At 37.1% G+C, this 12500-nt stretch overlaps 1 protein-coding gene and 1 long non-coding RNA gene across 2 annotated transcripts in view; both read left to right on the forward strand.

Moving 5' to 3' along the window:
• The window catches only part of LOC118763347, a 16790-nt gene extending 13162 nt beyond the window's left edge, over nucleotides 1-3628 (forward strand). The window contains exon 3 of the long non-coding RNA XR_004999101.1: nucleotides 3499-3628. This is a non-coding gene — a long non-coding RNA (uncharacterized LOC118763347). The remainder of the gene's footprint in view (nucleotides 1-3498) is intronic.
• The window catches only part of LOC115212316, a 34563-nt gene extending 23065 nt beyond the window's left edge, over nucleotides 1-11498 (forward strand). The window contains exon 2 of the mRNA XM_029781177.2: nucleotides 10696-11498. Within this exon, the coding sequence (XP_029637037.1) occupies nucleotides 10696-10832 (137 nt within the window). The 3' untranslated portion in view covers nucleotides 10833-11498. The remainder of the gene's footprint in view (nucleotides 1-10695) is intronic.
• The last annotated feature ends 1002 nt before the right edge of the window (nucleotides 11499-12500 follow it).

Consider the following 12500-nt stretch of genomic DNA (forward strand, 5'->3'; position numbering starts at 1 on the left):
ATCTATCTATCTATCTATCTACCTACCTATCTATCTATCATCTATCTATCTATCTATCTATTATCTATCTATCTATCTATCTATCTATCTATCTAAAATCATATGTATATGTATAATTGTACGTACGTATGTAATGTGTGTGTCTGCATGTGTGTATAAATGTATATAGTTATGTTTGTGTATGTGTGCGTCTATACACACATGTATAATTCCTAAATATAGATCCATAACACGTGAATAGGTGGGAACACAGAATCTCATGATTTACATAGACACTTGTACATTCATAAGATACACAATGAATTATATGAATTTATGATACTCTCCAGGTAAATCGTGAGATTCCTGCTCATATTTTAACTTTTTCATTGACTAATAACCAGTTTTTCAGTCACAGTGACCCAGGCGTGTGTGTGTCTATATATGTATATATGCATACATATATATATATGTATACATATATATATATATATGTATACATACATATATATATTATATATACATACATATATGTATATATATATATATATATATATATATATTATATATTATATATATATAATATATATAGATATGTATATATATGAATGTATGTGTATGTGTGTATTATATATATATATATTATATACATACACATATATATATACACACATACGTATGAATCTCTCTCTCTCTACACATATATATATATATATATATATATATATATATATATATATATGTATCTTCATTAAATGACCATCTTTTTTTTCACTATATTAGTTAAAATAAATTCTGATTGCAGTAATATTCTGAAAATATTTTAGAAAAAAATTTCCTTCCGTCCTTTCCTCTTTTACCTGGAGATAAGTGAGATGTTGTTTAGTATCAAGACCGCCTCCATCGAATAGACATATAATCAAAGGTGTTCCGGCTATGCTCATACATCTTACTATTTCAAACATACTATCGCTCACCACTCCTTTTCTTTTCAGATGATAATGTATCAATTATGGAGAAGTGGGGTTGATAATCCTAGCTGCTCGAATGACCATGTATAAGCTCTCCTAGAGAGAAGTTTCATAATTTGAGATAACAAAAATATGAGTGTGTTTAACTTCATTATTTTTTACCATTTACTTGTTTCACTCATTGGACTGCGACCATGCTGGGACAGTCATGCAGGGATTTGTCGAACAAGTTGACTCCAGTTTTAAAGTCTGATAATTATTTTATCGGCTTGTTTTGCCGAAACCGCAAAGTCACGGAGACGCAAACGAACCGACATCGGTTGGTAAGCACACACACACACACACACACACGACGTGCGCGCACATGTGTATATTACACGCACGCATACACGCTTGGCATCCACACAATTTCTATCTTCTAAATTCACTTACAAGGCATTGGTCGGCTTTGGGTCATGGTAGAAGACACTTACCCAATGTGTCACGCAGTGAAGGGACTGAAACCGATGCTAATTAGTTGCAAAGTGACCGTCTTAACACCACACAGCTATGCCTAGGCTAATTATCAATCAAGAAAATAAAAGAGACTACGTATAAGCTAACATTAAAAAGCATTCATATCTTCCTCATTGTTGTATTAAAATATGATGCGGTTTCTCATAATGAATAAATATATTAGAAACCGCAAAAGACCACATTTCGTTGTTTAGATATGTGGTTAGAGCTTTGTTTATAATAATAATAATAATAACTGATTTTGAGATTTAACAGAAGTTCTAACCATGTCTAATCACAAACAAGCTTTGTCAAGGGATGGGTGTTACGGTGTGTTGGAGAAACCCTATCTACTTCATATCAAAACATCCGTACTGAAAGAAGAGGAAGTTAATTATTCTCAAAATCTAAAATTAATGGTGGAAAAGGCAGCGATTTTAAAGCAATTAATGGCCATATTTTGTTTATATTACTCTTGTTTTATATTTGTGTTCTTTGTATTATAAGTAGCTTATGTATAAGAGGGCTGTATATTAAATTCAGATTCTTATTTTGTTGATGTGGGTAATGTTGTTGTTGTTTAAACCTAGGTTAACTTTGACCCACTAGACGCTTTGATCAAAGTTATTCTCACTACGACCATCTAGAAGATTTTAGGAATATAGACGACTACGTTCTCTAATGTGTCCATTATTTAACATAGCATAAGGCAGCGAGCTGGCAGAATCGTTAGCAAGCCGGTAAAAACTGCTTAGCGGCATTTCTGTTGGCTTTATGCTCTGAGTTAAAATTCCGTTGTGGTCGACGTTACATTTCATTGTTTAGGAGTCGATAAAATATAGTACTTGTTGTGCATTGGGATCGATGAATCAACTACCTTCCTCCCTCAAAATTTCAGTCTTTGTACATATAGTAGAAATGATTATTTAAGACAGTACGTTGATGTTTGAGGAGGACGTGTAGGGATTTGGTTGGTGTTTCTAGCAACGCGTGTGACCAGGAAGCTTAGATGTTATTTGTGTCGTTGGCTCCAGGTTAAATAAGAATAACATCCTCCCTCTCTTTGTGCTTGTGTAGGTGTATGTGTAACAATTATAATTGGAAATTCATAGTATTCTTGCATTCCAGTAAAATTCATCGTGGAGTTTAATAAACTATTTATCTATGCATATCATAAAACAAAAGCGATTTAATTGAGCTCTTTATTATATCATCATAAATTACATTATCTTCATATGTGTTTCACTGGTGTATACCAGTATGTTCTGATCGATATATAGGATATAAGATGTATATAAATCAAAATTAAGACATCATACAAAATCTTTTAAGTGTTTTCATTGTAATTTAACCCTTTCGTTACTACATTTATTTTGAGATGCTCTATGTTTCTCTCAATTATTTTAGATATAACAAAGAATTTAGTAAAATAACTTGGTTATCATTAAGCTAGTGTTGGGAACATAAATTGTGACTACGGTTTGGTGGACGATTTCAATTCAAAACTTATTCAAACAAGACATTTGTACTACAGAGCCAGAGGCGGTTTCAGCCAGGTTGGTAATGAAAGGGTTAAATAATTTTCACATACATTCTCTGCGAATTTTCAACTTCATTTATTTCACACACACACACATATCAATGTCACATACATATTGTATGTGTTTTGTTCATATGTCCATTAGCTGCATGATAGCATCTTGGGAAACGTCCCTTTACGACACCGAATTTGAAAAAAACACCGAATGCTTCAGAACTGACGAGAGAGCTCGCACAGAAGGTGAATGAAAATAATTGATATCAGTGGATATCGCCGTCTTTCAGCTTGTTAGGAACTTACACTCGACACACCTCGAATCGAACTGAATCTCTGGTTCGAGATACATACGCACACAAACAAACACACACACCCATCCACACACACACACCACACACACACACACACACACACACACACATACACACACACGTACATATACACGTACACACATAATAATGTAAGTATGCATGTATGTATGTATTTATGTGCCTAAATGTTTATATACGTTGTAAGAATGAAATGAAATCAAATAGTGATATTTTGAAAGCATTTAATACGAACGTTTCAGGTTTCCGTAACATATAATAGGAAATGCATCCATTACGTAAACCTTCTTCAGTTAAAGCATTTCAAAAATATACGCAAACCTGAAACGTACGTATTAAATGAATTTGAAATATTATTTCGTTTGATTTCATTATAACAACTAATGCTAATACAAACTAACCGGTCTTGACTTCGCTTATGCGGGTACTCTAACAACGATTAAGTGTATATTTTTTATATTTGACTCTAGTCAAAAGTTTTGGTACCGTGCACCGCTTTTTAGCGTAACACACGCACGCACACACACACACACACACACACACACACACACACACACACACACACACACACACACACACAAACAAACATATTCAAGTTTCTTTCTTTCTTTCAGTTCCCGTCTTAATTCACTCACATTTCATTCTGCCCGAGGTTACAGTAGATATGTGTGTGTGTGTGTGTGTGTGTGTGTGTAATATACATAGAGTATGTATATATATATATATATATATATATTATATATATATACATAGAGTATAATATACATAGAGTACGGAAACAATGATAAGAGACTTCGTCACCATTTTTATTGTAACACTCTTCACTCTTATAATAGAAATGAAGTGTTTGTATTAGGCACTCTTTCTAGTTTTAGATCCCAAGTCCTGCGTTCAAATTATAAAGCGGCCATTAGTTCCTGTTTATCCCAACAGGTTTGGTAAAAATATAAAGGAATAGCTACAGCAGGAGGCACGAGGTGTTTGATCGATCTGCTATAAATGGCTGCCGAATCATCCGTCTTAAAATGAAAGCTACATCGCGTAATGTAGTACTTGATTCAGTGAATACAAATAATCCCTGAATGGTTAGGTTGGGACAACTTTGAACAAAGGTCTACATAATAGATGCTGACCTGGGGCTGAACGAAAAATATCGACACCAATAAAGGTGTTTCTAGGCGGATGAACTCCATGCAGGAAATAGCGGCTAAATTACCTTAAAATCCCTCTCTTAAAATAGATTGAGCTTGAACTAACCTGACATGGCATAGGGTCAACAATGACAAGAACCACAATACTAGTTATGCAATGAGGAATATGCAGTCTGTTATAATTATCCTACAAATCAATGTGGTCCTAAGGTTCGCAATAAAAATAAACTGTTGTTTAACCCTAGGTCAGTTTTCTTCCAACTAGCCTACTACGGTTGGAAGTGTTCCAACCGTGACACTTCCTTGTGTTCTTCAGCCAGAGTTTCTCCTATGCCATTATCTAAAGTATTCCTTTTTAAAGATAGTTTATGAGAATTCTGAGATATTCAGTGGCTATTTGAAGCATGCTGTGTGACAGTGCAGAGACACCTGATCGTCTTATAAACAAGTATAAGGCGGCGAGCTGAAAGAATAGCACGCCAGAAAAATTACTTAGCGGCATTTCATCAGCTTTACGTTCTGTGTTCAAATTCCGTCGAGGTCGGCTTCGCTTTCCATCCTTTCGGGGTCAATAAAATAAGTATCTGTTAAACACCGGGGTCGATGTTATCAACTTACCCCTCCCCCAAAATTGTAGACCTTGTGCCTATAGCAGAAAGGATTATAAACGATTGTTATGTTACCCTAGATTTAATACGACTGAGTGAGGGCGCGTGGCTTAGTGGTTAGGGCATTCGGCTCATGATCGTAAGGTTGTGAGTTCGATTCCCGGCGACGCGTTGTGTCCTTGAGCAAGACACTTTATTTCACGTTGCTCCAGTCCACTCAGCTGGCAAAAATGAGTTGTACTTGTATTTCAAAGGGTCAGCCTTGTCACTCTCTGTGTCACGCTGATTATCCCCGAGAACTACGTTAAGGGTACACGTGTCTGTGGAATGCTCAGCCATTTGCACGTTAATTTCACGAGCAAGCTGTTCCGTTGATCGTATCAGCTGGGACCCTCGTCGTCGTAACCGGCGGAGTCTTTAAATACGACTGAACAAACCTACGAGTATAAGCATTCCAAGTACGGTCGTCTCGTATTTCTTTCGGATATAGCATATCGAGGCTTACTTTATCCAATGTCTACCTCTCCCTTTTGCTGACAGTATAGCCAGTTTTCACTCGCGAGGGAGTTTAGGTAGCTACGAAGTCTCGAGTATACATAGAAATCCACGAGGCTCTCCGACGATTAGGCAACAGAACATCTAGAATGTAATATTTGGAAGAAGAAGGAGGGTTGTACCAGCAGCCGGTTGTACCAGCAGCTGAGTAGATTGGAGCACTCACTATCTTCGGATCATGAACCGAACACAAACGATAGAGTATAATATAAAGCAAATTTGACTAATATGTGTAGCAGATCGTGTGACGACGTAGAGGCTTCTTCAGGATTCGCATTATAAACAGCTTTGATGCTTATGATGTTGCTGTTGTTATTTTGGCTGTTCTTATTGCTATCGTTCTTATTTCTTTACAACCCGCAAGGGGCTACAAACAGAGGGGACAAACAAGGACAGACAAACGGATTAAGTCGATTATATCGATCCCAGTGCGTAACTGGTACTTATTTAATCGACCGCAAAAGGATAAAAAGTCAAAGTCGATCTCGGTGGAATTTGAACTCAGAACGTAACGGCAGACGAAATACTGCTAGGCATTTTGCCCGGCGTGCAAACGTTTCTGCCAGCACACCGCCTTATTGCTATCGTTCTTGTTGCTGTTCTTGTGCTGCCTCAGGTCAACCCTGAACGACCACATGTTATCGACCAAATGCCAGAACGCAGCCCTACAAAACCATGTTCTCAGCTACGTTTTGCCTCAACGAATCTGAGGGCCATATTACACATACGCAGTGACGAATCATATGGTTTTCAGCACGAGAATTTAGGCATATTGTACTTGCATTATTATTACTTCCGCGCCGGAAAAAAATGCGTAGGGGCATTTTGTTCATCTTTATGTTCTGAGTTCAAATTCTGCCGAATTCGACTTTGCCTTTCATTCTTTCGGTGTCGATGAAATAAGTACCAATTGAATACTGGGACCAATGTAATCGACTTACCCCCTCACTCGGAATTGCTGACCACTGAGAAAAAAGATTTTAAACCACCTTTATAAAGTTCTGTGATGTAGCGAGCTGGCAGAATCGTTAACGCATTGAGCGTTAACGAGTAAAATGTGAGTGGAACGAGAGGGATTATTTGTCTGCTCGCGATTACATACGCATTTAAAACAATCAGCAAAAGCATGGTACATGCTAGTAGCATGTCATAGACGCTAAACTTTTTTCTACTATTGTACACTCCATAGATTTAGAAACATGATAAAACATTTTTTGAGCAGCCGTTTTGGCGCACTTGTTTTGGTGTCGTCAATTTGGCGTTGATTCGGCACTGACCTATTTGACATTAGACGTTTTGATGTTTCTCTCGTTTTGATTCTCTTGTTCTCTCATCCTTCCCTTTCTCTCTGTTTATGTGTGAGCATTTTTCTTTTTACGTATACGAGGAGAGGGAAAGTGTTTATATCAATCGTGTTCAGTTAATAAATTGTAATGTCTCTCCCCCTTCCTTCTCTCTCTCCTCTCTCTCTCTCTCTCTCTTCGTATATACTGTTGCGCGCGCGTGTTTGTCTCCATCGAAAAAAGTGTTGTTGCCAAAGAGACTGAATGTCCGATCAGCTGTGTCAGATAGCTGCAGCTAATCTCTCATTCTGACCTGGTTAGTAGTTTGATCGCCTTAATGAAGTATTTTGTTTTATGCGAGGTGTGGGATGGAGTCAAACTCCTCATCGATGTCTATGATTGTTAAAATGGTGCGCGTAGGTCTTATGTTCCCGAAACACTCATACGTTTTCTGATATATTTAATGAACAAGCAGATTAATTTACAAATGTGTTACGATAATTAGTTTAGAGTGGCTGTCTCTTATTCTGAATACTCATATTCCCACTTGTTGTTGCGATCTATTCGTTTGGAAAAGGTTACAACCACAGATTGTGGTATCTATGAGATGCATAATTTGATTTATATCAAGCAGGCTCTAATGTAGCTTCAATTGTTTTGTTTTATCGAGGTGCGACTTATAATTTTTGTTCTGTCTGCATTAATTTTGTTTTAATATAGACACTTTAATTCATTATTATGAAGTTGTAGTACGAGAGTTAAGCTGAAAGTGGTGCGAAAGTTAGCATAATTAACTGGGATGGGTCGTTCGGATTACTCGTATTCGTAGAGTAAATGTTCCTGTATACAAAGGTACTACTCAACATAGTCTACAACATAAGCGAAGCATTTGTACCATAGTTGAAACCAATTCTCGAATCATTGAAAAAATTCCGATGCGCACTGTTGGACTCATTTTTACAGACACTTTTACACCATTTGTCATTAAACTGTTGTTTCTGAATACTTGTCTTTCCTTGGACCAAGAAAGTTTGAAGTCGGAGGAGACATCGGATCTACGAGGGATGTGTGTGTGTGTGTGTGTGTGGTGTGTGTGTGTGTGTGGTGTGTGTGTGTGTGTGTGTGTGTGTGTGTTGTGTGTGTGTGTGTGTGCATCGGAGGCGGGTAACCACCAGCCAGATCAATGTGCTGATTGTCTAACTGGTTGCTGAAGAAGTGTGTGGTTGCACATTGTCCTGGTGAATGTGTGAATTGTTCGTTTTCCTCTCTTAATGGCTTCTTCAACACTTTTGTGTGTCTCAGTGTACCGCTTGCTTGTTCCCGATACAGCCACGTTGCTGACCATTAAGGAACATGATGCCTTTGTCAACCGAAAGAAAAGTCACTATGAACTTCTGCGCCAGTTGTTGGCTCTCGAACTTCTTAGGCCTTGGAGAAAAGGCGTGATGACACTCCAGATTATAAATATTCACTCACATTTCGACTCATGTCATTAGATCGATAGGAAAAGTGTCTTTTCTTGGCTTCAGAAACTTCTAGTAGATCGAAGCAAATTTCCACCCTTCTCTTCTTCAAATCGGTTGTCAACTGTCGTGCTTACCAATTTGCACACACTTCCTATAGCCAGTCTTCCATCTTCTGTAAAGTATTGTGACCAAACTCCAGTTGTGCAGCAAGTTCAGATGTGACTCATCTATTCCCGCAAATCAGTTTGTGCACTCACTATCGATTCGGGTCAATAATCGCAGTCGATATTCTACCACAGTCTGGTTTGTCTTCAGTGTTGGTTTCTTTCCTTAAACTTCTTCATTCATCTGTGTATAACACTCTTGTTGATGGTGTCATCTTTGTAAACAACTTAGAGCTTTCTGCGGCTATCGGATAACCTACACCGTTCTTTTGTAAATATTTCATTTACGGCATGTAGCTTAGTGTCTAGAACTATATATTTTCTTGCAATGGAGAACATCTTCTTCAGAGCAGACCAGTAGTAGTGAGAGCATGTCATTGACAAGGTCACGACTGAGAACGAAAGGAATTTTTGCAAACCTAGCTGATAGATTAATTGACCGGACGATAAATTAATCAGACAATCGATTAGTAATTGCTTATCTAAAGGATGACGAACAAAACAAGATGCTTTCCTTCACAACCTTGTAAGTTAAGAACATGTTCTTACTACGCTCAGAATATAAGTACAAACTGTTTAAATTTCTAATTTTTTCTTAATTCCAAATTTTTTATTTCTTAATCCTTGACTTTAAATTTTTAATATTTAAGAAGATGGACTTACACATCGAAACCGCTAATATTCTATAACCGTTATTTAATGTAACAAATATAAATATAGTTATCCTGTCCGATTGAATATATATATAAAGAGGGAGAGAGAGAGAGAGGAGAGAGAGAGAGAGAGAGAGAGAGAGAGAGACAAATAGGACAGAAAAGAGAAGTGAAGAAGCTGGTGTTTATTCCATTCGTCTACGGCTGCTTTATAAACCTGTTTATAAACACATTACATCAACATTAACACACGCATATTCGGAGACCCCCTTCGGTCATGACACAGACCATGGGATTGCACCTAGAAAGTTACTCTCCTAGACACAAGTCCGGGCGAGGTTGTTTATGGAAGACCAGCAGTCACCCATGCATACCAGCCTCCCCTCTCCACGCCACCAGTGTTATCCAAGGGAAAGACAAAGGTCGATACAGCTTGGCACCAGTGACGTCGCAACTCATTTCTACAGCTGAGTGAACTGGAGCAACGTGAAATAAAGTGCCTTGCTCAAGAACACAACACGAGCTCACAACCTCACGATCGTAAGCCCGACGCTCTAACCACTGAGCCATGCGCCTTCACGCATATATACACACGTATATATTGTACATATAAATATATATAAATAAACACATATGCGTATGAATACCCATATATACAAGCGTTCTGTGAAGGAAACTAACAGACTGAACGATTCATGGTAGTTGAAACCACCAACTCTCTACTACAAAGAAGCTAATCTTATACATACATACATACATACATACATACATACATACATACATACATACATATATATATATATACATATCTATTATATAAAATCCGTTCTGTGTATGTGTGTGTGTGTGTGTGTCTTCTAGGATCTCGGGCATCCTCCATCCGATTGCACTCAAATTTGATATGTAGATACAGACAGTATCAGGGCGTGTATAATTCTTGAAAAAATTACAAAAATCGATTCCGGTTGAGAATGCGATCGATAAAGCTGTGGGAACGTGCATTTATACGCGCAAGTACATCAGCTGTTGTGATGTACTTACTGGTACTTTAAACTCTTCGGTTGCATATTTGTGTGAATAAAATCGTTTTTCTTTGGAATAGAAAAAAAGTCTATCTCTATTTCTTCTTTTGCTGGTGTGTCAAATTTAGGTTAAATTAGTGTTTCTCAAAGGGGAGGCCTATGGGACGGTCGGAGAAGTTGTCTTGAGAAAATTTGGTTTAAATGTTTGACAACTCAGCACCAGCCATCGGACAGGGGGAGTTTTGCTCGTATATATATATACATATATATATATATATACATACATATATATACATATAATTGCTGCTGGTTTGTTTAGTCCTCGTAATTTAGCGGTTCAGCATAAAGGAGCGGTAGAATAAGTATTGCGGACGGATTGTTCGACTAAACCCTTGAAGGAGGTACACTAGCGGGCCTGCAGTCCAAAGACTGAAAAAGTAAAATATAAACGATTACATTTTTCTTTTTCTTTCTTTTTCCAGGAACATTTTCTGAGAAGTCTTGGAGACGCCAGTGTATGGACCCCGGAACTGTAGCTGCCAGAATTAATCGCAAATTGTTGACGACAGCACGAGATCTAAAAACAGCCAAACACCGACAAACGGAGATATATCTTTAGCGATTCCTGTAATCGGTTTTGAATATATCTTCAGAAAGCCTTCCATTCATAATATGAAACATTAATATATATATTTCATCATAATCACAGTTGATTCTTTTACATGTCTGTCTGTCTGTCTATCTATCTATCTATCTGTTTGTCTGTCTGTCTGTTTATCCATTATTCCTTTATGTATATTACAATTGTGAAGACAACGAACAACTAGATTCTGTGTTAATGACTTCATTCCAATCCTCATTGTTTCCATTTAGCTATATAATGTTCCTTTGCATTAAATACGTTAGCACTTAACTTTTGTTTTTCCTGCAGATGGCATATATGCGTAACATATTCCCTAAACATTTCGATTTTCCTAAGCCATTTTCAGGATTATTTTTACATTTAGTGAGTGATTCTCTCATGAATGTTCCTGCATGTACAGTGAACACTATGTTTCGTGGATGACGTCGTAATATATCGAAACATTCACGGAACTTTTTTCCTATAATTTCCGATATATTTAAAACACAAACTATTGACTAATATTACACTTTCTTAACCACATAATAATTTCTAATTAGCTTTTAAACCTGCCAATTAATAAAGATGTTAGCACTAATTAAATATATTGTAATATATATATATATATATATATATATATATATATATATATATATATATATATATATATATATCATATATGTATGTATGTATATATATATATATATATTATATATATATATATATATATATATATATATATATATATAATATACATATATATATATATGTTGAATCTTCGTTCAGCTCCATTTCTTCCCTTCACTAAATATATATATATATATATATATATATATACTTTATTTAAAGCAGCAGAAAATTCAACAAAATCTGTTACTCTGAGTTTCTCGTTGCCGTTCATCAGACAGTTTTTACAGACATATATATACATATATATATATGTGTGTGTGTGTGTGTGTGTGTGTGTGTGTGGAGGCGCAATGGCCCAGTGGTTAGGGCAGCGGACACGCGGTTGGAGGATCGCGGTTTCGATTCCCAGACCGGGCGTTGTGTGTGTTTATTGAGCGAAAACACCTAAAGCTCCACGAGCCTCCGGCAGGGGGTGGTGGCGACCCCTATTGTACTCTTTCGCCCCAACTTTCTCTCACTCTCTCTTCCTGTTTCTTGAGTAACGTTGTGATGGACTGGCGTCCCGTCCATCTTGGGGGAAACACATACGCCATAGAAACCGGGAAACCGGGCCCATGAGCCTGGCTAGGCTTGAAAAGGGCGCATAAATAAATAAATAAATAAATAAATAACTAATATATATATATATATATATATTTTCAAACATAGCCATCATTCGCAAGCGTGTACGATCAGCTTGCATGTTGTATGATGCTAATTGTTTGAGATACCTATGAAGTCACGAGCAGTCATAGACACACTCTTGGTCCTCCTAATCTTGATCTAAGGGAACATCCACGATGTGACAGATAGAGGGAGAGTGTGTACTGCACTTGCACTTCGTTGATACTTATATCTTTAGCTGAATGGACTGGATCAACATGAAATGGAGTGTTTTGCTCAAGAACACAATTCACCACACACATTTACCCGTTCCAGGAATTGAAGCCTGACTTTATGACCTGGAGTTCAACGCCCTAACAGCTAACGCAGTTG

This window comes from Octopus sinensis, linkage group LG5 (genome assembly GCF_006345805.1).
Source record: "Octopus sinensis linkage group LG5, ASM634580v1, whole genome shotgun sequence".
NCBI lineage: Eukaryota > Metazoa > Mollusca > Cephalopoda > Octopoda > Octopodidae > Octopus > Octopus sinensis.